A 23,508-nucleotide genomic window follows, 5' to 3' on the forward strand; every position below is an offset into this window, starting at 1 on the left:
TTTTGTTTTTTCAAAATCCTAGCTTCCAAGGAAAATGTCATTAAAAATCCAAGGATTTTTCCAGGAATCGTAAGTACTCTCTATACATATTCAGTACCTTAAAAAGCATAAATCATAAAATCGTGGACAATCACTGGTCCAATTGATCTAATTCTTTCCTGTCTATTAAACAAGAAATAAAACAATTAAATGTTCAAAACTAAATAACTAAATGTGTTCGTCAATGCAATTAAAAATTTATAGAACGTTAGTTGGGGCAGTAGATCACTCGGAAAACATTATTATTTTAAAAGTTAACCATCATGATTTGCATTTGCAACACACTGTAATGTCCAATTAACTTGGAAATACCTTACAATAGACAATACAAAATGCAAAAATTTGCATAATTTACTAAGCTGTAGTTAAATAGATAGATCAATGAATTTAAATATATCGAATAAAATATTGTTACGAACGCCTTAGAGCCGGTCTTGCCTATAAATGTATTGGAATTCCAAAATTCGACGAATGAGCGCTTTCAAATACTTTTTATAAACCGAGAAATCCGTTTGGTGTTTGTGTTATATAAGTTTAAATTATGGCAGGTGGTTTATTTACATTGTTTCTTTTGAATAATTTCTAGGAAGGTCGATTTATTTATTTGTTTCTCATTATTATTATTATTATGCGAAAGACTTATGCACTACTCAGCTTAGAGCCGGTATTATTTACCTATCCTGAATTCACATAATGAGCTTGCGCATTGTGTGGCAAGTATTCAATATTAAAGGTTTGGCGATGTGCCACATCTGTTTAATCTCAATTGCGAGGTCCGCATATTTGGCCAGTTTCTCCTGGTGTTTGCTGAGAACGTTATGAGCGTTCCGTATAGCTACATCGACAAGAAGGACTAAATTGACTCTTCTATCAACCACCATGATGTCAAGTCTGTTATTCGTCACCTGTCTATCGGTGATAATGGACCTATCGTAGTAGAGTCTAAAATTGTTATTTTCGAGCACCTTCTGCGGCTGATACTTGTAATACGGTGTATACAAGAAGACCGAGCTTCTTGGCCAGTTTCTGGCGGATGATGTTTGTTGGCACTTTCTGCATTTGTCAGATTGAGTGTTCGGTTCCTTAATATTTTTCTTGTAGTTATTCGTGTTAATAACTTGATCCTAGATAGCCACCATGAAGCCTTCGGTCTCTGGAAAGAGATTGCCGCTAGTAAGCCATCTGTTTGAAGCTTCTTTGTCAACATGCGGTTGGTTAAGATCATGATGATGTCTACCGTGTAGTACCTTTCGTGACAACTGTTCCAGCTTCTCGGAGTCCAATACTATATTTAAGTCAGATTCTAGCGATGCGAGGTTGAAGGGTGAATAATCCTAATCCGATTTAGATATAATTCGGTGCAGAGTTGAGATTTCCGATTTAGTATGAAAGAATTCACGTTGTTTCATTACCTGTCGAGAGTGTAGGTTAAGAAGGTCGATCAAGCCTCTCCCACCCTCCTTTTGGGGTAATGTTGTTCTAATAGTGGATGACTTCGGGTGGTGGTTGTTGTTCTTCGTCATCATTGTTCGTGTAAACTTCTGAATACCCTCTAGCTCTGTTTTCATCCACTTCAAGATTCCAAAAGAGTACGTTAAAACAGGTGTGGCATAGCTGATTGCCTGGACTAATTTGCCTGCATTTAATTGGGAAGTTGCATATTTCCGTTCATGACAATACCTTTCTGGATATGTAGAGTCTTGCACTTAGACAGTCCAAACTCCATATGTATATCGGTGGAGAATCGATGTGTTATATCGAGAAGGTGATTGATTTGACGCTTATTTGCTGCGTATAGCTTGATATCGTCCATATAAAAAAAATGGGAGATGGTACAGTTGTGTCTGTGTTCGCTTTAATATTGAATCCGTACTTTGTATCATTGGGCATGGTAGATATGGTATTCATTGCAAGGCAGAACCACAACGGAGTCAGGGAGTCGTCCTAGTATATTCTCCGACGAATGGGTATTTCGTCAGTACTGAGGGAGTTTGGACCGATTTGAAGATGTAGGCTCATTCGTCATCCCTTCATCGTTGTTGAAAGGAAGCTTACAATAGTTGGGCTCACAAGCCTGGAATGAGGTACACTATCAAACGCTTTCTTATAATCCACGAAAGCAGTGTGTATAATCCGGTGATCTCTCTGTGCTTGCCAAAGTATCACAGAGTCCATGATAAGTTGTTCTTTCTTATTATTATTATTATTATTATATTTAATAATACCTATTACTATTACCTTTTGTTATTTATTTATTATATATTATATATTTATTTTATTTGTATCGTTATTTAGTTATTCTTATGTTTGTTTTTTAGTTCTTACAAGCTTTTGTCTACAAATTAAAACAATTTTTTGACAATTAAGCATTTCTCTCTCTTTATTTTCTAGAAGTTTTGAGACTTCTTTTAAGATAAATATAAGGAGTTTATGTAGCGTAGTGAAGTATAGTTTATAATAAATATTCGTAGTCAACAGAATGAAATAGAAAGTAATCGAAGAATTTGAATAAATTATTCAAATTAGTTAAGTGTCAGAGATAAGTGAATTATTATAAGTTAGTTAAGTGTGTTTATAGTGTTTAAATAAATTGAGAACGTAAGACACAATGTTTTTTGATTCACCCCATGCATAGAAATAGTGTAAATAAATAAGGAGAACATTACAATGTAAACAACCAAGCCAAACGAAACACTGCCAAAGAAAAAAGAATACAAAGTGGTAATAGAGCTTATTTTGCCAACTAATAACTAGAAGAATGAAGTTAAAAAACTACAGGACATTAATAAGACCAATTATAGTTTATGGCAGTGCATATTGAGTGATGACACAAAAAGACCAAGAAAAATTAAGGATATTTGAGAGAAAAATTATCAGATGAATATATGGAGGAATTAGAATGAACGAATCAGACTGGAGAATCTGAAATAATAGAGAAATCGATGAAATACTAAGCAATGAAAACATCTTCAAATTCAATAAAACTCAAAATGTTGAGATGGTTTGGCCACATTCAAGGAATTGAGGACCAGCGGATGCCTACGAGAATCATGCCAAAATATACAGTCGTAGAAAAAAAGGCATGCCCCATATCAGATGGACTGATCAGGTTCACAAAGACTTACAAATAACGAATGTGAAGGGATGGGGAACGTTGGTGAAGAACAGATCAGTTTGGAGGCGAATTTTCGGGGAGGCCAAGACTCACACCGAACTGTAGTACCAATTGTTAAGGTATATTAATTAAAATTAACTCTTAGATTTTTTGAATTTTGAATCAAAAGAAATACCATAAGAATAATAGATACCTACAATAGTTTTTTGCTAATAATAGTTAATAATTTGAAAATGTTTTACATGGTCATGTGTATTGCATATAACATAGGGGTATAGAAGGAGCACGGATTTATCCCTCTATCGGTAATAAAAAAAATGAATCTATATCAAAATTCAATATGGTTCCTACACAAACAAAGTAGTCGGCAAATTGTTTTACAATTCAAATATGTATTGTGATTTTAATGATAGTACATAAGAAATGAAGTTATTTCTAGTTACGTACCTCGATTATTAGTGATTTCTAATCATAGTATACAGTGGATAATCGTCAGAGACTAAATTTGAGGCGCCATGATATGCCAAGCCCATTATCCCTATGTATTACTACTTTTTTATTTATTTCTGACATATCGAATAGTAAGAAGTAATCCTCTAGGTAAATGTTTTGAATTTCCAACCTTTTTGATAATATTAAAACCGGTATTGAACTCTCTTATTACCAATACAATCTTTTTAGATGAAGAAGATAAGGATTTAAATATTACTGTGGAAGTACTTAAACATGAATTACCGAATCAGTTGCCATTGGGTGACAATATTACAATTATTTGTAAAACCAAATGGATGTCAAGTATAATAATGTGGACTTTTAATGACAAAAATGTGTCAGAACAAGCAGGGTATGTTAATTTGTTTGTTTACAATTCTCTCTCAAATGATGTAAACAATAACATTTCAGCCCATTGAAAAGAAAAGTTTATAATATAGAAATATATTAAAATTATTCCTCATTATTCTTTTTCCCTCAGGTATTCTAACAATGTTCATATTTCATACAAATAAGAAATTTTTGTATATCCAGATTTAAAAAAAAAACTATTAACTACATGGTATCATTTTTCGTAATTTCAATTAAATTCCCAGTAGACCAGTAGTGTCTTCAATAAAAAAATTAGCTTTAACTACAAGCAAAGTCTTCCATTACAGTATCAACAAAATAAAATTATAATTTTGGTATTGTATTTAGAAAATATCTCATCATATGTCTAACATGTAGAAATTTAATATTTTATTGATTCCTCTTCAGTAGGTTGAATTTGTAAAATTTTTTACCTTCAACTCACACATTTTTTGTCTTCAACCCACACAATATGATATCAAGAAATACTTAAATGAACTGATAGTGTTTTATTTCAGCTTCAAATTGGAAATGGAAAGTGAGAACATTAACAAGGAATCTGGTAACAAATTTGAAGTATCCATTTTACACATTATAGGGATCGATTTTAATCATGTAGGCAGTTATAAATGCCATGCTATTTTAAAAAGAAATGAAAGTGATGTTGACCTAGACTTTCGTCAAATTTTCCTGAATGTAACATTACCTTCTAAAATAGTACAAATATCGAAACCTACCTATACAAAAATGCATGAAACAGTAGAAATATACAGTGTAGTACAAGGATACCCTATTGAAGAAATCAAATGGCTGAAAGATAATGAACCCTTAACAGATTTCAAATGGGACATTAAAGATATCAATATTACACATAAAAATACAACATTGAAATTTGATGTTTCTAAAAAAGATAATGGAACATACACTTGTGTAGTAACTACACCAACATCACAAGCTAGAAATTCTACAGATGTTTTGGTCCTTGACAAACCACAAATAACTCTAGATTTTATCAAACCAATTGGCATAAACAAAATCTATTTTAACTGGACTGTGAATGATGGCAACAGCCCGAATAATTTAACTTATACAATAAAATATAAATCTGAAGATGATAAAGAATGGATATATTATCAAACTATGATAAATGCTAGTAGCACATCTTTAGTGCTTACAGTAAGAAACACTTCTGGAACACCAAATAAAAATTCGTCTTATACTGTGAAGATTATGGCAGCTAATTCACAAGGAGAAAGTATGTACTCAACCAGCAATCTGGTGCAGCTATTAGATGAAGAACCAATAGTTGTTCCACAAGTTACTGTTATCGGAGTTACATCCAGTTCAATCACAATTAAATGGACTCCACCACCAAATAAATTCAAAGATCATATTCACTACTATCAATTAATCCTTAAAACATACAATACTTCAGAAAAATTCGAAGCTGTCCAACCAGCCATTAAAGACTATGTTTATATGTTTTCTGATCTGACATCTGCCACTACTTATACTTTCCAAGTAGCAGCTTGTAGCGACTATAGCAAAGAGTGTGGACCACTTTCAAAAATTGTGAATGGTACTACTATGGATGGTATTGCGGGTCCTCCTTCTAATGCTTCTATTGAATGCAGATTTGACAATATCAGCCACACAAATTTTGTGTCTGTATCATGGCAACCACCAACACATCCTCATGGAACCATCATGTCATACAGTGTAAGTATTGCTTTATGTACAATAAACTCCTGATTATTCAAGAATTGTTCAAAAATGTTTAGAAGGTCAATATAATAAATCCAATCAACATAAAGGTTTAAATATCTTATTTCTTACACCTTTTATATATGTTCATGTTTCTAAATCGTTTTGATTTTAGGTATCTTCTTATATCTCAAAAATATGTAGCAGTCATCAATTAAATTATTTGTAGTTGTATTAAAATTTACAAAATAGAGCTAGAAATTTTACTTGAATTATTTAGATCTTTTTTATCATTTATAGCTATTTTGTTCTTATAAATGTGAAATATTCTAAAAATCCTCTTTTTCGTGTATTAGATTTCGTTCCAGGAATTTTTGAATTTTTATAATTGAATTTACGTTTTATTTGATATTTCGTGGTTCATTAATGCAGTTTTATTTTTTTAATGGTATTGATGACCTTTTAGTTTATTTTCTTAATAGTGAGATGTCTGCCCTATGTAGACAGCGTAACAATTAGTGCAAAGCACTCGATATACATTATTTCTTTCGTTTTTTTATCTGTCTTTTAAAAATAATAAGAAAAAAAGAAGAGGCGTAAAATTAAGACAATTTAGAAAAATAACCATTAAGGTTTATAGATATTAACAGAAATACATATATATTTACATATTATTGGCTTAGGTTGTAAACCTCGTAACTCCATAGCACCAAATTCTACAGTAAATACAAAAAACTTGATAATGAAAAAATATTTAAATGAAAATTGTTTTTTAATGAAGGAGTGAAATAGTGGCCAGATATCAAATTTTGAAAAAATAAAGAAAAATATTTCAAGTAAATTAACAAAGGGTGCTGTTTAGCTGTACAAAAATGGCAGTCTGGAATTGTGAGGTTTTCTACTTAGAGTTTTGAATTGGTATGGATTTTTTTTATTCTTACGAATTTATCTATTAAATGCGTTCAGAAATTATCTATCTAATGGTATCAAAATGTTACATGGTTTACGATTTAAGCCAATGATATATATAGCTTTCCTTTTTGCAAATGATCTGATTTTTTCCAAATTAAGCTGATAATATCAGCTCGCCTGTTTTTACTTTAATATGGTGGGTCAAATGGAATGACAAGCTGAGACATTCATTCAGTTCATTGTATTCTGACCGAAATGCACTTGTCAATAAAAAAGTGCAATAAAAACAAATTTGCAAATCTTAACCACGATGTTAATCACCAGGCTCACTAGGCACCAGCCAAAAACAAGTAAATATACCCTCAAACTTTTCAATAATTCGCCAAATAACTAAAATGAATTATTTCCGTGAAACAAAAGTTGATGCTGCATCAGAAAGAGAGGAGATAACTATTTTAATTCCTTTCATTTGAGTTCAATTAAATGGAATGTCGAATTAAATGAGCTATATTTAAATGAGTTGAAAGTATCTTAGATTTCATGCAAAAGGAACAGAACTATAATTGTATAAATTATAAGGTAAAGAAGAGTATCTTTAGGTTTAACAAATCTACCCCAAGATAAAAAAAGCTAATGGATACTAGATATAGCATATTAAGTATTTTATTATATACTCTGGTAATATTTTTATCTTGTTGAGTGGATTTTGAAATTGGGAAAGGATGTATTTTTCAATATATTTTTTGTAGGTTACTTTGGAAGGCTCTGCAGTTTTTATAAATGATCAAGGTCAATTTGAAAATATAACATGGGGACCAAAGTCTACCAGTATCCAGGAAATTACACTAAATACCCGTTTCTATAATGTATCAGCAAATACAAACTATACAGTAAGAATATCTGGGGTGACTCGTTTGAGAAAAAATGGAATACCTGTAACATTGAATTGCACTATGCCCCCAACATTACCAGATAAACAGAAGCTTGCTAGATTACATTGGAAAAAGATGGAAGAACAAGGAAAATGGATTTTTAAATTATTTATGCCAAGAGTTTCTGAAAGGAATGGACCGATATGTTGTTACCGAATTTATTTGGTTAGAATGGAATCTCAGCAAAAATTATCCGATTTAGCTAATCCTGAAGACTTAACAATTATGTCATATCAAGAAGCTCATAGAACCCCAAGAGGAGGAGCTTATGTTGCAGAAATGTTTACGAGGTGAGTATTAATGATCTATTGAATTGTTCTCAATTATATCTTTCACACATTTATGATATGTAGATAAAAAACTACATTTTTTAGTAAGAGTTGTTGATAAAAATATGTTTTTCCAGCTCTGCTTTTCACAATGAAGTATTCTTGGGTGATGAGCAGGTCTACAATTCAACAAATTCTCTTTGTGATAAATGTATTGGTTTACGACCTTACAATACCCCTAGAGAAGATAAAATGAAAAATGCAACAAATTTAGTTAATAGAGTAAGAAGAAACGAAATTCTCTCCGATCCTCTGCCACCATTTGATGGAAATCTTGATATTAACAGTAATTATACAGGATTTGTAGAAATTATAGGTACGTGAGAAGTTTACAAGTATTATAAACTTATTGTCTGCTTCTACAACAAATTTTTATGCTGGGAGATAATTAGGAATATACATTATTATAATTTAAAAACTGAAATGTAAACAAAATAATTTTATTATACTAGCACTGGTAGTAGAGCATAATGCCTACATGTTAAGTGAGTAATAATGGCGTTTATTTCATGTCGATAAGATTAATATTAACAAACAAATAGGTACTACGTCATCAGCGCCGATTGTTTAGGAGAGCTGCTGGGCTAGTTTACCAAAATGCTACTAGCTAGAGTGACTTGTCGCTATGTTAACGAAAAAGAGTTGATTTGTTGATAAAACAGGAGCAGGGGATTGTTGGTGGTCTATTAGAAAATTTGCCCCAAATATATTCCCTTGAAATGACTAATTATTTTGCCCCAAATATCAATTTTATGATTGCTGGAATCCGCGTCATGAAAGCATCAAAGTAATAAATTCAAATTATATATCAGCTATTTTCAAAGTGTTTATTAAGAGAAGTAATTAAATGAGAAACTGCTCTTTTATTGGTGAACATGACAAAATCAGATGTATTTGTGGTATTATCAATTTGCACTTATTTAGATCAGAAAAAGTCTCTTCTTCTCACTTGTATTTTTTTATCCAATTATTGTTGGAAGCAAGGCTAGGTCCGTCTATCGAGAGGTAGAGTGGATCGTCTATAATAACTCTACTATAAATAAACCCACTCCCCTGATTTTGAAGTATGTATAACATTTGATGACTATATTTTGGAGTATTTCAAGGTGATGTCTTTTCACTACACAACGTAGCACGTTTTCAGGTTTGATGTTTGATAGACTTGGAACCTGACTACCCTAAAAACATAGATTCATACCATCTTGATTTTTGTAGATCTATAAAACGGAAATATTCCACCATTCATTTCGAATGCATCAGTGTTGGAAGCTCCCAGATAATTTCTTTATCCAAAACTTCCAACAACCACTTCACACCAAAAGTTATGTATCTTAAGCATTCTCATGAATTATTCTATTATATAAAGAGACGCGATAGACTGTTTTAAATTAAGTGCTGATACTTTTTTCTAACAACAAAATAAAATGTTAGCACAACAAATTACAAGGTTTCAAGAAGGCTTGCAGTTGTGTGCTGGTTAACTTAAAATGTTAACACTACTTAACTTACCTCTGAAACATTGAAAATGTATGCAATTTTTTTTTATTCAACAAATACCAGATCTAGTATAAATTATTTGTTAAAGTTGATTCATAGTGTTACGTTTAGATACCTTGGTAATTATATGTAAACTATAAACTTTTTTAGTACATGGGGACTATCAACCAATATTTCTGGCAGCATACAGCAACTATTTAGACATGATGAATCCTGGACCAGAAGTAGTTGCAGCACCAGCTGTAGGAGCTCTAAGCCTTATTGTACAAATTCTATGTGGATTGGTGGTTGTTATACTTGTGCTCTTGGGTGCATTATGTATTTTACACAGGTATACAAAGCAAGCACATGCTCAAGCTGTTGAAATGATCACTTTCAGAACATCATTGAGGTAAAACTATATTTGTTTATTTTAATTGTCAGATTATCCACTATGTAAACCTGTTGATTCCATCTTCCAAATGAAAATATAAAATAATTGAAGTGTGGAATATTCTAAGCAAATTGATTTGTAGAAAAAATCTTAATATGGATCTTCTTTGTCAAAAATGTTATAAATGTCAATAAGCTCTCTACAATATTATCTCTACCCCTAACTGTGATATGCATATAATTGTTTATATATATATATATATATATATATATATATATATATATATATATATATATATAATTTTAGGTCTCTTCTGTTAAAAAATAAGTTTTTTTAATAAATTTTAAAAGATAGATAAAAATTTAAAAATTTTGACGTTTCAACTACTTTCAGTCTTTATCCAAATATGATATTGACACTGACAATTTGCTTATTTATATTAATCAATAATAGATCACCTACATTATGATGATCAAAATAAAAATAAAATCAAAATAGAAATTTATTTCTTTCTCAATTTTTACATCTCAAAAATATGTAGCTGTCATTAATTAAATTATTTGTATTTCTTGAATTATTTAGGTCTTTTTAAAATTTATAGCTTTTTTGTTTCTATGAATGTAAACCATTTCTAAAAATTTTCTTTTCCGTGTATTAGATTCCGTTCCTAGACTTTTTAAATCTTTATAATTGAATTTATGTTTTTTTTGATATTTCGTAGTTCGTTAATGCATGTTATTTTTTTTAGTCTATTCTGCTCTATGCAGACAGCGTCATAATTAGTACAAAACACTTGATATATAATATTACTTCTTTTGTTTTTTGGTGTTTTAGATTTCAGTTTATTGAAATATTTGGATAATGTATTATGTCCTTTATGACTTATAGGAATAGTATATTTATTGAAACAATTCAATAGTTATTGGTAAGGAGAAATATTTTATGTTTTGTTTCTTAATTGATTATAGTATCTGTTTATCTGTTTCTTGAATTTGTTGTTTATCATTTTTTCTGGACAATTATTTTCTTTCAATGCAGTTTTTGCTTTTTGAATAGCTAAGCATCTAAATTCAGGATCTAATACTTAGTTGGATAGATCTATCAGCCAACCTTATTATCACTGATCTTTTTTGTGACATAGGATGATACGAATTGAAGTTCAAATATCTTGAGGACAAAGTTGTTTTCGTGTACTTCTGTTATTGTTAATTTAGTATAAACTGACATCAGGAAAATTGATTTTATTATTTTGTACCATGTCGATTGTGGATTGAAGTTTTTTATGATAAGAATTGAATTTTTTATTTATGTTTTCAATTTGATTTTTTAGTGCTGCAGTAATGCAATCATCTACATGATGGAAAAAGAATGGAAATAACCATTTTATTAGATTTATCTGCTATCAAAATTTTGAGATCTCTGTTTTGATTAATAGGTTCGTTAGTGGTAGTTATATTTTGAGGTTTGATATTGCTCCGTTTTTTTTTTGTTTTTCAATTTATTTTGAATTTCGTTATTTAGATAATTGCTATTGCATTCAATATTACATAGTACACAGGTAATTCTTTGTCACTAGAATAATTTTGTGAAAAATTGGGACCTAAAGATAAAACTTCTTTCACTTCATCTGGTATGACAGTATCAGTTAAATTTTCGACCCATTTTGATGTTATTTCATTTGTATTTTTATCAATAGTATGTTGTTACAATATTAGATTATCTATTTTTTCTTTACATTTATTAAAAAATGATTCTTGGAATGGAATCCAATATATGAAAAGGAGAATTATTTGAAATGGTTCACATTGATAAGTGATCTATTGATTAATTTAAATACGCAAATTGTCAGTACCAAATCATTAAAAATTAACTATTTTCTGTCTTATGTGCTCCTATTTTTAGGAGCCTCAGGGGTCGACAGCGATTGGTATCGTTGAATCCACCTGACATGTGTCCTATCACTAAATCTGATTTGGTTTCGGCATACATCGAACATCATCGAGATTCTGACTACGGATTTCAGCAAGAATTTGAATTACTTCCTGATAGATTTTCTGACAGAACTACCAGAGCATCGGACACTAGAGAAAATGTTTATAAAAATAGGTATCCCGATATAAAAGCCTATGATCAAACTAGAGTTAAGTTGGCACAAGTGGATAGTATTGCTGGTTCAGACTACATAAACGCAAACTATGTTATGGGATATAAAGAAAGGAAGAAATTTATTTGTGCACAAGGACCTATGGATACAACTGTCAACGAATTTTGGCGTATGATTTGGGAACAGCATTTAGAACTGATTCTTATGCTTACTAATCTCGAAGAATACAGCAAAACGAAATGTAGCAAATACTGGCCTGATAAGACTGATGGTGATAAAATTTTCGGAGATATAACTGTTACGCACATACAAGAAACCAGATACTCTGATTATATAGTGAGGGAATTAAAAATAATGAGAACTAGCAATGGAAAAGAACTAGAAGAGAGGAATATAACCCAATATCATTACCTGGTTTGGAAGGATTTTATGGCTCCTGAGCATCCTAATGGTATCATTAAATTCATTAAAAGGGTTAATGAAGCTTACTCTGTTGAAAAGGGTAGTATTTTGGTTCATTGTAGCGCAGGTGTTGGTAGAACTGGCACTTTGGTTGCACTGGATTGTTTACTGAACCAATTAAAAGAAGAGGGACATGTTTCTATTTTCAATACTATTTGCGATTTAAGGCACCAGAGGAACTTCTTAGTCCAATCTTTGGTAAGCAGTATTTACCCAGATTATTCAACAATAGTTTTTGTAAATTAAAGCATAGTATTGTACACTGGGTGTTATGAATTTGTAATTTAGAAGGGAATGTCGTAAAAATACAACTAATTCTTTTGATTATTATTATGTAAAATATTAAACTGTAATTAAATTTAACACAGTGAGGTTTCCTAGTGCTATTTACGCTTACAATATGTCTTTTTGTGTATGTTTATTGAATGTTTCTAATTATTTTGGTATGAAACAAAACATTTTATCAGCACATCATATAAAATTCAGTTGAAATCCAGTAAATACTTGAATATAGATTGGTATACGTAAAATGTTTTCAAAATGTTTCGATATTAATTTATTTATTTTTCCAGAAACAATATATTTTCATCTACCGCGCTCTTATGGAAGTTGCACAATATGGTGATACAGAAATAAACGCCAATGAGTTGAAAAATACATTGGAGAAATTAAGACAGTGTGATAATGGCAAAACCAAATGTAAATTAGAAGAAGAATTTGAAAATATAATAAATGCTTTTGAAGACAGAAAGTCATGTTCTGTAGCAAGTGGGGAAGAAAATAGAGAAAAAAATCGATGCGATAGTATCATTCCATATGATAGAAATAGAGTAATACTTACGCCTTTGACAGGCAAAGAACATTCCACATATATTAACGCTTCCTTTATTGAAGGTGAGTTCTTCTAAATTAAAACCGTCCACAATCAATATATACTACAGTTTATCCTATATATATCCTCTAGAGCGCTTTATAGATTGTAGATTGTTTGGGGAGTCGTTTTGGCTTTAGAGCCACTCTGCACCTATACCTAGAAGATGTTTTGTCAAAACTCAACATTTCTTTGTTCTTCTTCCAAACACATAGTCTCTTCCTAAAGGAGGTTATTGTTTTAGCATCTCTTCCCACTAGCTTTTGTGTTCCACTTCCCAAAATGTTAGTACCACTTCTTCAAGGTATTTATGCCTTTTAGCGAAATGGGCGGAACATTTGCAGAGTAGATGCTCTGCTGTTTCCTTGGCAACCTGCAGTTGCCGTCCTCTGACATACCTATCGTCTTAAAGTGATGTTTTAAGAAGCAGTGACCTATCAGAAGACCGACCACCAGTTTGATTTCGTTTCTGATCATCATGAGAAGTTCTTCAGATTTCTTAGTTGGTATGGTTATGAAGCTTTTTAGGCCTTGAGTGTTTCTCCAGTAGAACTTTATCTGATTCTTTAGCAATCAGTAAAGTTTATTATTGATGTGGCATCTCAAGAGGCCACAGTGGTGCTCTGGTTCTGGGTATGGAATCATTGCCCCTTTTTGGCAAGGCTGTTGCCTTTTGGTTCACAAACGCTCAATTCAGCTCCTTGCGATAGCTTTGAACCGTATGAGTACCAGAGAGATAGAGTCCAAGCTTTAGGAAAATTTTCATTGACCCATGATTGGCGGTTGTTAATTATCACTTCGAATGGGATATTTTTTTCCAACATGCTATACATTGGGTTCATTGGTTTGTCACTGCTTAATAGTTTTATCAGCTATAGAATTCTTAAGTGAGCTGTCAAATTTCTGGGCTTTGATATTTCTGTTCGGATTAGCCTAAGAGCGCAGCTAAATACCTGTTTCAGGTCAGATTTATATTTTTATAAAGAACTTTCAAAAATCATCACAACAATACTCACTTATGTGTAAGTTTTGCAAATGATGTATAAATAATATTGAAAATCAAGAAATATACCAAATAAACCTTGTAAAATATATTTCAACCATGAGATATAGTTATTGTGTTTTTAAAAAGTGGACTTGACAATCGAAAAGTCTACTTTTAGTAATGACTAATCCACTTTAAAAATAGAAAAATTTCAAATCGTTTCTAAAATTAGAATTCGACTTTTTTCATGAAGTTACCCTAATCAAACTGATACTTACAGTTTTTATATTTCCTTCTAAGCTGTTATGTTCAATGTAATCCAGTCATATTTTATTTTAATTTATTATAAGTTATCTACACAATTGAAAACATCATCAATGTTTTTAATCTTTATATTATATTTGGTCTGTTTTAGGGTATGATAATAGTGAATCTTTTATAATTACACAAGATCCAATTGAAGGAACAATCAATGATTTTTGGCGAATGGTTTCTGAACAAGGAATTAGTGTTATAGTTATGATTTCTGAACTTGGTGAAGGAAAATGTCCAAGATATTGGCCGGAAGAAGAAGCACATTATGATCATATTCATGTTAGATATATTCAAGCAGAAAGTTGTCCTTATTACACAAGGAGAGAAATGATCATTAGAAGTAGGGATGGAGAAGATCAGAAAGTTACTCACTTACAATATCATGGATGGCCCACTGTGGATGGAGAGGTATGTTACCTTTGAGGATATATTCAAACTTAACCTGAAATTTGATGTAATATTGGTTTTATTTATAAAGTAACTTATAAGGATTGTAAGATATGTTTAAAATCAAATATAGTAGAAAAGAATACTAAAAAAATACTTGCAATGATTGTAAGACTGAAAGCCATCTAAACAATTTACTGTGCTTTCAAGATACGTGAAAGTATCAATATTTTAAAGATTCCAATCAATGTTCAAATCTAAAAATTATGATATATAACAACTTTAGTTTTGCAGAATATATCAATTTCGGGATAAGTTGAACTGTATTTTCAAGCCATGCAAGCATTGGTGCAAGTGGCTGTACGAGGTGCATTTTTTCAGAACCTCACACGTCTCCTCTTGCCGCCAATTTTCACCATTAATTTCACATTCCTGCAACAGGATGCTTCCATTGCGACTTCTTTCCAGGTACCTGAAGTAACAAGAGGACTTATTGAACTTGTAGACTTTTCCCAGACAGTTTTAGTGAAAAACGGTTGTTCTCCTTCAATGGTTGTTCATTGTAATTTAGGATCAGACAGAAGTTCAATGTTCGTTGGGCTCAGTATACTTGTACAACAACTCAGAACTGAAAGAAGAGTTGATGTTTTTACAGTGACAAGGAAATTAAGATCACAGAGACAAGCCATGATAAATTCATATGTAAGTATCAACTAATTATTTTCTGGTCTTAAAAATGTTTGCCAACAATACAAAAGTAGTTGATGATTGTCTATCGATCGGATGTTGTCAACACATCAAAATACTCTTCAGAAAGCTCTTGGAACTTAATATAATGCCGAGCATAAAATAAAGGTTACCCCTTACTTTAAAGTTATTTTAATTTTGTTTTGTTTCTTTTTCGGTTATACCATGATATTCTAATCGATTGCTTGAATAAACAAAAAGTTTTTGTTGTTTTGACAAGTGCTCAACAAAAAAAAGGCTCTTCACCTAAACTCCTAAAATGTAAGTCTCGAGTGTGCAACGAGTATGGCAGCGGTATGAAGAGGCTGATTTCCTCATGCGAAAACCTGGTTCAGGACGAGGCAGGACTACAACGGCTAGAGATGACCTTTTTTCATTTCTTGTGCTTTTAGAAACTAAACGGACACGACATCGGATTGCCAGGTTGAATTTTGCGCGAGAACACCTTGCTTGGACAATAGTGGATGGAGTCGCTTATTGTTTTCCGATGAATCGCGATTCTGTCTCATAGGCTCAAATAGATGTGGCGACGACAAGACGAGATATATGCTCAAGCGTTTTTAGCCGAGCGAGTTCCATTTGGCGCAAGATCAGTTATGGTATAGGGAGGCATAACTTTTGACGCTAGCATGGAGCTACTGTTTATCGAGACGAGATGGGACGTTGAATGCGTACAAGTACCTAAGAGAAGTTTTAGAAGAACATGTTGTACCATTTATTGTTCTTCTGACGACGCAACCTTTATGCATGATGATGCACATCTTGACGATGTTCAAACCATGCCGTTTGTTTGGCCTGCTCCCAGTCCAGACTTAAATATTATTTAACACATTTGGGATTAAATGGACAGATGTTTACGGGGATATGTGCCGGTGTGCAGTATGGGACAATCTTAAAATCTGATTCAAAGCATGCCTCGTTGTTTGCAAGCTGTTATCACTGCTAGAGGATTGGATTACATATTCGATACTAGGGTCTTTAGAGGTTATTTTGTTTCAACTCAAATCACAGCAAAGTAGAATTGCTCATTTTCATTCTTTTCAATAAACTTTCACCAACAGAAACTTCTTTTTTATTATCACTTTAAATTACGGAATGACCCTAATTTTATGCTTGGCTGTTTATGTAAGTATAGATAAAATCCATATATATATATATTTCCAAAAAGTTATTCACAACTTAATTTGCATTATTCATTAAGAAAATGACATAATAAATAAACTTAATATAAAACATATGAACTAATTTGTTTGCTTCAAAAATATGCCAGATAACAATATTAAATTGTAATTTTAATTTCATAGTTTAAATTATGGAAAATATAAATAATGAAATCATTAACAATATTTGCTAATCTTTTAATGGCCCTCTGTTATTATTAATGACTGCCGGCAAACGTTTAGACATTAATTACCTTTTATTTATATTCAAACTTTATTATTTGATGTTGTGACCACTATGTGCTCCATTATTCAACATCCAGTTTGTTTTTTTCTAAAAAAAAATTTTTATGGACTGCCAAAAGAAATTAATTTTTAATTATTCCTACTATACATAATTTATGCCGTGAGTCACTGTACTTCTATGAGACGTTTTGCAATTGGATAAAAAATTTTGAAATAATATGCAGTAAGTTTTTCCTGTAAAATTGATATTTTGCGCTTCTATTATTCAAGCTCAATATTTCCATCATTGTGATGTATAATTTTTTTTGGTTAATAAAAAAGTGAAGCAGAGTAATAATATTTTTCATTTTATTCTAGGCACAGTACGAATTCCTCCATCGAGCAATTGTAAATTATGCAGAACTTCACGGACTTTGTGAAATATAAATGTTGAATAAGATTTGGTGCCATATATAACTTCTATATTTCATTCCAAAATACCATAATTGGTCTCACTGATATTTAAGTATTTTTATATAAGTAATTTATATATTCTAGGGACAATGTAAATTAGTTTTGAAACATTTAATTCCTAGTTGAAAGCCAAATTATGTTGTTTAAAACCAAAGGCATTTGAATGTAAGAATTATTTTGAGCAATAACCTATTTTTTCAAAGACTTGAATTTTTCAGCTTTTGCTCAAAAACTGCACTGCCATATTTATTTCAAAAATATCTCTGAAATATTATTGTTTAATTGGGTATAAATATATTATTGATTTATTAGAACTAAACATATATACAGCTCTTCAAATAATATTCAAATTTGTGTAGCATCAAAAGTTTGCTTTATAAAGGCAATATCAATTTTATACTTCCTGATATATTGAACCATCAAATTTCAAATTTAACAGGAAGATCACAAAGTTTAAATCCAATTTTGCTTTTTGTTTATAGAGCCATTGGCTTCAGTGTTCTTTATTCAAATACACTTCATTTTTCTAATCTCAGATTATTTGAGTATTTTAATAGTGACCAATTAATATTCTTGCAATCATTTATGTATAATAATAATAATAATAATTATGAATCATTTATTATTTACCAGTGATAACAAAATAATAATATATTACATAGGAAGGTAGATTGACCAATTCTTCAACATTAACCAAAAGGCAAAACCTCGTATTTCTTTGTCCTGCATCGATTTGTATAAAAAATTTAGATTTTGCTCATTTCACCCCCTAGTTCAATTTCTATGTGCCGTTGTACGCTTTTTGTTTTTTAAGGGTGAAAACTACCACTAATTGTAAAAATTATGAAAAAACATTTGAAACCTCAACATGGGTAAAATTTGACTTAGATTAGTTAAATAAGAATTGTTTTGTGCTGCAGGATACAATTTCATAATATTTCAACCCTTAATAACATAGCAATTTTTATAATTTAATTGATCTAAATAGAAAAAAAATTAATTGACATGCGTTAACATACAGTCACGCATCACATACAACGAAATTTACAAACCTGGCTCATTAATTTTATTTTCATCAAAATCGATGTCGTCTTTGTCCTCCTCCATATCACAGACGGATGTTACGTCTCATAACTTATTTTTTGTGCATTTATTCACTCAATCTCACTTTTTTTATTAATTAGCACATAGCCCAGTTTAAAGCAGAGCATACACGGTCAATAATACTGACAGTATCGAAAAATATTGTCAGTAATACTGATCGTGTAATCCGAGGTATTGAAGTACTGAAGAGGGTACTGAAGATTGATGCTTCAATCCATTCATTCCTCAGTTCTGGTCGCCGAGTAGTGGGGATACTGACAGTAATAATGACCGTGTGGCCGGGTTTGCTTCATTCTTCAGTAATGAGGCGGGTTTAGGGTGTGAAAACACGTGCCATCTAATTGATGAAATCTTGGAGTTCGACGTTGGTTTGCTTTTTGTAGAGTTGCCGTTTATTTTCTCTGAAAACGTGAAGCCTGCTTATTTTCTTACGAATTTAAGTTAAATTACGTTATTTAAATTAAGTTAAATTAAGTTTAATTACGATAAATTTATCTTCCTCAGTTATTAAATTGTGCAAAAACTCGTGCATCCAAAGTAAGTACAAGATTATTTTTAAAATACTGTGAATTTAACCCTCTGGGTACCACGGTCCTCATGAAAGTCAAGTACCACAGGGGTCCTTTTTGGACCCCAAATATTTTTTTCCATTTTAAATCTTGGGTTATTGAATAGGAAGTTGAAACTTGGTACTTTCACATGTTTTTGAATGCTAATAATGAATTTTACCTTCAAGTTTACTCATCTTTTAACTTATGCCCAAAAATAAATAAAAGGTGCAACTTGTTTTTTCTTGTATTTTCTGAAGAAACAATATTTTAAAACGGAGTTTACAAAGGTCATACAGCAGAGAAAGTTAAATTCTCGTAAAAGTGTTGGGTCCCAAAAGGACCCCATGGTACTCGGAGGGTTAATAACGAAAATATTAATCATAACTTCATTTACATTTTGTTAAATAATTTGCAGATGGAGGATAATATGGACGAAGATCTTAAATTATTTATTCATACTTTTGAATCCATGCCCGAATTGTGGAGCTCCACAGATCCAAATTACATGAAAAAAAATAAAAGGATGGAAGCCTTAAATAAATTATTGCCTTTGTACAAAAAAATAAAACCTAACGCGGAAATTTCCGATGTCAGGAAAAAAATAAATACATTAAGATCAAATTTTCGAAAAGAACTTAAGAAAATTGAATCTTCGAAAAGGTGAGAATATATACCAACATTTTGATTTTCTTAGTAAAATTTTATTTAGGCATTAGGTATAGTTGTTTTTATAATAATTATATAAAAAAGAAAATATGAAATGAATTTATTATGTTATTAAAGGTCTGGATGTGGTACCGAAGACATTTACACTCCGTCGTCATGGGTATTTTATGCTCTTCAATTTCTTGATAAAATCGAGCAGCCATTCGAAACCCACTCGTCGATTGATGTGGAAAACGAGGAAGAGGAACAGGTATGATTTTGATTGTTTGGTTTTTACCATAAATTTCAGTATTAAATTTTTTGAAATAAAAAATTAACATTTGCAAAAGTATTATGACAAATTATTATGTAAGATTAAAATATGTACAATATTTATCCCTTGTGGATTTTGCGTCGCTTGCATTCCTACTATGTTCTTCACGAAGACTAGCCCCTACATCTATGCTTTCAATTTCGTTTTGTGCACTAAAGTTTAGAGATTCCTTTTTTAAGTAATTATGCAGATAGCAGCATGCTAGTGTAATTTTTGTTGCTTTGTCAGGACCAAGATTTATTGGCTTTTGAAACACACCAAATCTTGATGCGAGAATGCCAAAGGCATTTTCGACTACACATCGAGCTGTGGACAGTCGTTTATTGAAAGTATCTTGCTCCTTTGTACATTTTTTTTGAGGGTATGGTTTCATAAGGTTGCAGTGCAAAGCAAAGGCCTCATCTGCCACAAAAACGTAAGGAAAATAATCCTCTGAACCTGGTAACTTTGTGGGAGGTGGAATATGCAATTGCTTTTTTAGAAACAAATCCCAAAATTTTGTATAAAAGAGGACCCCACCGTCGGAGATCCTACCATTAGCTCCTACATCCACCATTATAAATTCCTTATTTGCATTGACCAATGCCATTAAAACAATGCTAAAGTGTCCTTTATAATTATAATACAGAGAGGAGGTATTAGCCGGTTTTTTTATGGCGATATGCTTTCCATCAAGAGCTCCGAGACAAGTAGGAAAGTGGCAGTTCTTGCTGAATTCTGCTGCAGTTAATAACCATTCCTCTTCTGTTAAGGGAAGCTGTAAAAAAAAAAATATTTTTTAAATAATAATAAGATTGTTATTATTAGTAGTAATAAAAATTTGCTGTAATTAGTTACAAAGAATGTCAATCATTTTTAAAGCATGAAATATGAACATCGAGGAATTTTTTAACTCTTGTTTTATTTTTTAGGCTCAAGAAACTACAAACATAATTCCAGAGGACGATGTTATCACTCAGCCTTCGACTTCAATAAATTACAACAGAAAATCCAAAAAACAAAAAAAATGTAATAAACAATCAGATTTGCTGAATTTAGCGTGTGAGTACCTGACCAAGGAAAAAGAAGGAGATTACAATCTTAACTTAGCGAAAGTTTGGGCTACAAAATTGCAAAATTTGGATGCGTCCCAAAAAATACTTGCCGAAAAGGCCATAAACGACATTTTATTTGAGGCTACAATGGGGAATCTGCATCACAACTCCGTTAAAATCAACGAGCCGCAATCTTCCTGCCTCCATTCATCAAATCCTTCCCAAATACTGAACGGAACCCTTCCTAGTCCAGTCCATGTCCCTTCTACCACCACCACTTCCCCCCAAAAAATTATGATTTTAAACAATAATAACAATTATGATCCAATCGATGATAACGGCATTTCATCAAAAAATAACTTGAAGGACTACTATCATACATTTTCTGAATAAAATAAAATTTTGTAAAGTGTATAAATGCCTATACATACTAATAAAATATTTTACTAATTGAATTTTTTTGTTCAACTTACCTTGATATAATCTCGAAGCACATAGATGAGAGTTTCACATGTTTCAATTATCATTGAACTAATTGCTGCTGGGGAAATCAATGCTGAGAACTTGAGGTCAGCAAAATTTCTTCCTGTCGCCAGGTATCGCAAAGTAACAGCGAGTCGCTCTTTTGGACTGATACTTTGTCTCATATTAGTGTCTTGCTTTTTAATATGAGGTGAAACCATGTCCAATAAAGTTAAAAACGTTGTTTCACTCATTCGAAAATAATTTTTGAAATCTGCAGGATTTTTAACTACTATTTCATTCAATAGGTTTAAATGGGTGTACCTGTCTCTTTCCAACAGCCAATCCTTAACCCATATTCTTCTTTTTTTTCTTTTTTTTACAACAGCAGAAGCTATAACTATTGCCAAACAGGCTCTATCCATGTTAAGTTATCTACTAAAGGATGGAAAGCGGGAACTGACGAATAATATTGACAGTAATAATGACCGTGTGAATTAAACGAACATCAGTAATACTTTCAGTAATAATGATCGTGTAATCACAGAAAATACTGAAGAAGGGCACCTTCAGTACTTTTATCAATACCTACTGTCAGTTTTATTGACCGTGTATGCTCTGCTTTAAGGTAAATATCACGAAAAAATAACTAATTAAAGGAAATCTTTTAACAAATATTTAACATATGTAATTACTATTATTCAAATATAAAAACTATGGTAATCTGAAGCCAAATATCACAAAGAATTAATTGAAACGAAGAGGGAACATGAGCAATTACTATCAGTCAAATACAAGAAAACTTACTCAGAGATGTGAAACAGGAGTGAAAAGCAGGAATATCCAGTGTTAGTCAAGAGTAAGGTTAGACTGACGCGCATACAAAAACCTACCCTTTTATTCGCTCCCTATCGAGATCTAGTACCAAATTTGTAATTTATATCCGTCTAAAGGGTTGATGTACCGTTTGGAGGGTTAAACAAGAGCTCTGAGTTTTTTGAATTCTATATCATTTTTGTTTAAGCATGGCCAATATACCACATCGCAGTGATTGAAACGTGAATAATCACACAGAATTTTCTTCATGTCAATTCTTACTAAGATTGAGACATTTCTCTTAAATATTGCCTTTCACAATTTCTAGTAGCTGGTTTTACATAAAATGTTGATATCCCTTAGTTAAATGGGAATTCATTAGCATCTGCTCCTGTATATTTAGGAATCGTATAGTTTCCTCATTGTTAATCACAAGTTAAAATTTAATTTAATTTTTCTAGTCATTCCTAAACTATTTTAGTACTGATATAGTTATGAAATGGTTCTAGTTTTTATTCAAATTTGAATATAAATAATTCATTTGCGAGTATTGCGTAATGAATATATGTATATGTATATTTTATTCAATTTGTCTTGTAGTTTTGTGTTAAATATAAGCTCAAATAAACTAATAATGAAATAAAATATTTTATCTAACAAAAAAAATTAAGGAATGTCATTTAGTTGAATTTGAATCAAATATGTATTATTAATTTCAGAGATATTTAATATTTTCCCATTTTTATTATGCTCTCTAAAATTTTTTTTTGTTTTTCGAACATATACGATTTAAAACACTAATACAGTGATAATTAGAGTCTCTTAGGTTGTCACAATTTTAGAAATAATATTGTTTATACTTTTTTTACAAAACGTCCTAAATATCTGCTCACTAGTACGAAAAATAACTAATATACAACATTTACATATTTTGGATATTGTGAACTATATATTTTATAAGATCAAAAAAATGTTTCTTTCATGGTATACTTTATAAACCATTGATCATCTTCATTTTTCTTGTGATCTCTTTCGCTTCATACCTTTAATATTTATCAAAATATTTTTTTCGTTGAGTCTTTACTTTT

At 31.2% G+C, this 23,508-nt stretch overlaps 3 protein-coding genes across 6 annotated transcripts; 2 read left to right on the forward strand and 1 right to left on the reverse strand.

Annotated features, from left to right (window-relative positions):
* The first annotated feature begins 3,469 nt into the window (after positions 1–3,469).
* Positions 3,470–18,677, forward strand: LOC130891827 (tyrosine-protein phosphatase 69D). Of its 4 annotated transcripts, none has more exons than XM_057796870.1 (11): positions 3,470–3,754; positions 3,836–3,998; positions 4,516–5,716; positions 7,363–7,835; positions 7,952–8,190; positions 9,522–9,762; positions 11,656–12,508; positions 12,883–13,204; positions 14,582–14,889; positions 15,250–15,570; positions 17,379–18,677. In XM_057796870.1, exons 1-11 carry the CDS (start codon positions 3,670–3,672, stop codon positions 17,445–17,447), a joined length of 4,275 nt encoding a protein of 1,424 aa, XP_057652853.1. In that variant the 5' UTR covers positions 3,470–3,669; the 3' UTR covers positions 17,448–18,677. The 4 variants fall into 4 exon arrangements, with proteins under 4 accessions (XP_057652853.1, XP_057652866.1, XP_057652845.1 ...); XM_057796883.1 differs by having other exon boundaries at positions 15,337–15,570; XM_057796862.1 differs by having other exon boundaries at positions 3,471–3,754; positions 11,647–12,508.
* A 303-nt stretch (positions 18,678–18,980) lies between these two features.
* On the forward strand, positions 18,981–21,592 carry LOC130891993 (uncharacterized). The gene is made up of 4 exons (XM_057797161.1): positions 18,981–19,115; positions 19,545–19,789; positions 19,913–20,045; positions 21,020–21,592. The coding sequence occupies exons 2-4, from the start codon at positions 19,545–19,547 to the stop codon at positions 21,533–21,535; spliced, it is 894 nt and encodes a 297-aa protein (XP_057653144.1). The 5' UTR covers positions 18,981–19,115; the 3' UTR covers positions 21,536–21,592.
* Positions 20,040–22,218, reverse strand: LOC130891985 (putative nuclease HARBI1). The gene is made up of 2 exons (XM_057797149.1): positions 21,616–22,218; positions 20,040–20,865 (listed from the first exon to the last, which is right to left on the reverse strand). The coding sequence occupies exons 1-2, from the start codon at positions 22,027–22,029 to the stop codon at positions 20,140–20,142; spliced, it is 1,140 nt and encodes a 379-aa protein (XP_057653132.1). The 5' UTR covers positions 22,030–22,218; the 3' UTR covers positions 20,040–20,139.
* Positions 22,219–23,508: the final 1,290 nt, after the last annotated feature.

Source organism: Diorhabda carinulata, chromosome 1, assembly GCF_026250575.1.
Source record: "Diorhabda carinulata isolate Delta chromosome 1, icDioCari1.1, whole genome shotgun sequence".
Taxonomy (NCBI): domain Eukaryota; kingdom Metazoa; phylum Arthropoda; class Insecta; order Coleoptera; family Chrysomelidae; genus Diorhabda; species Diorhabda carinulata.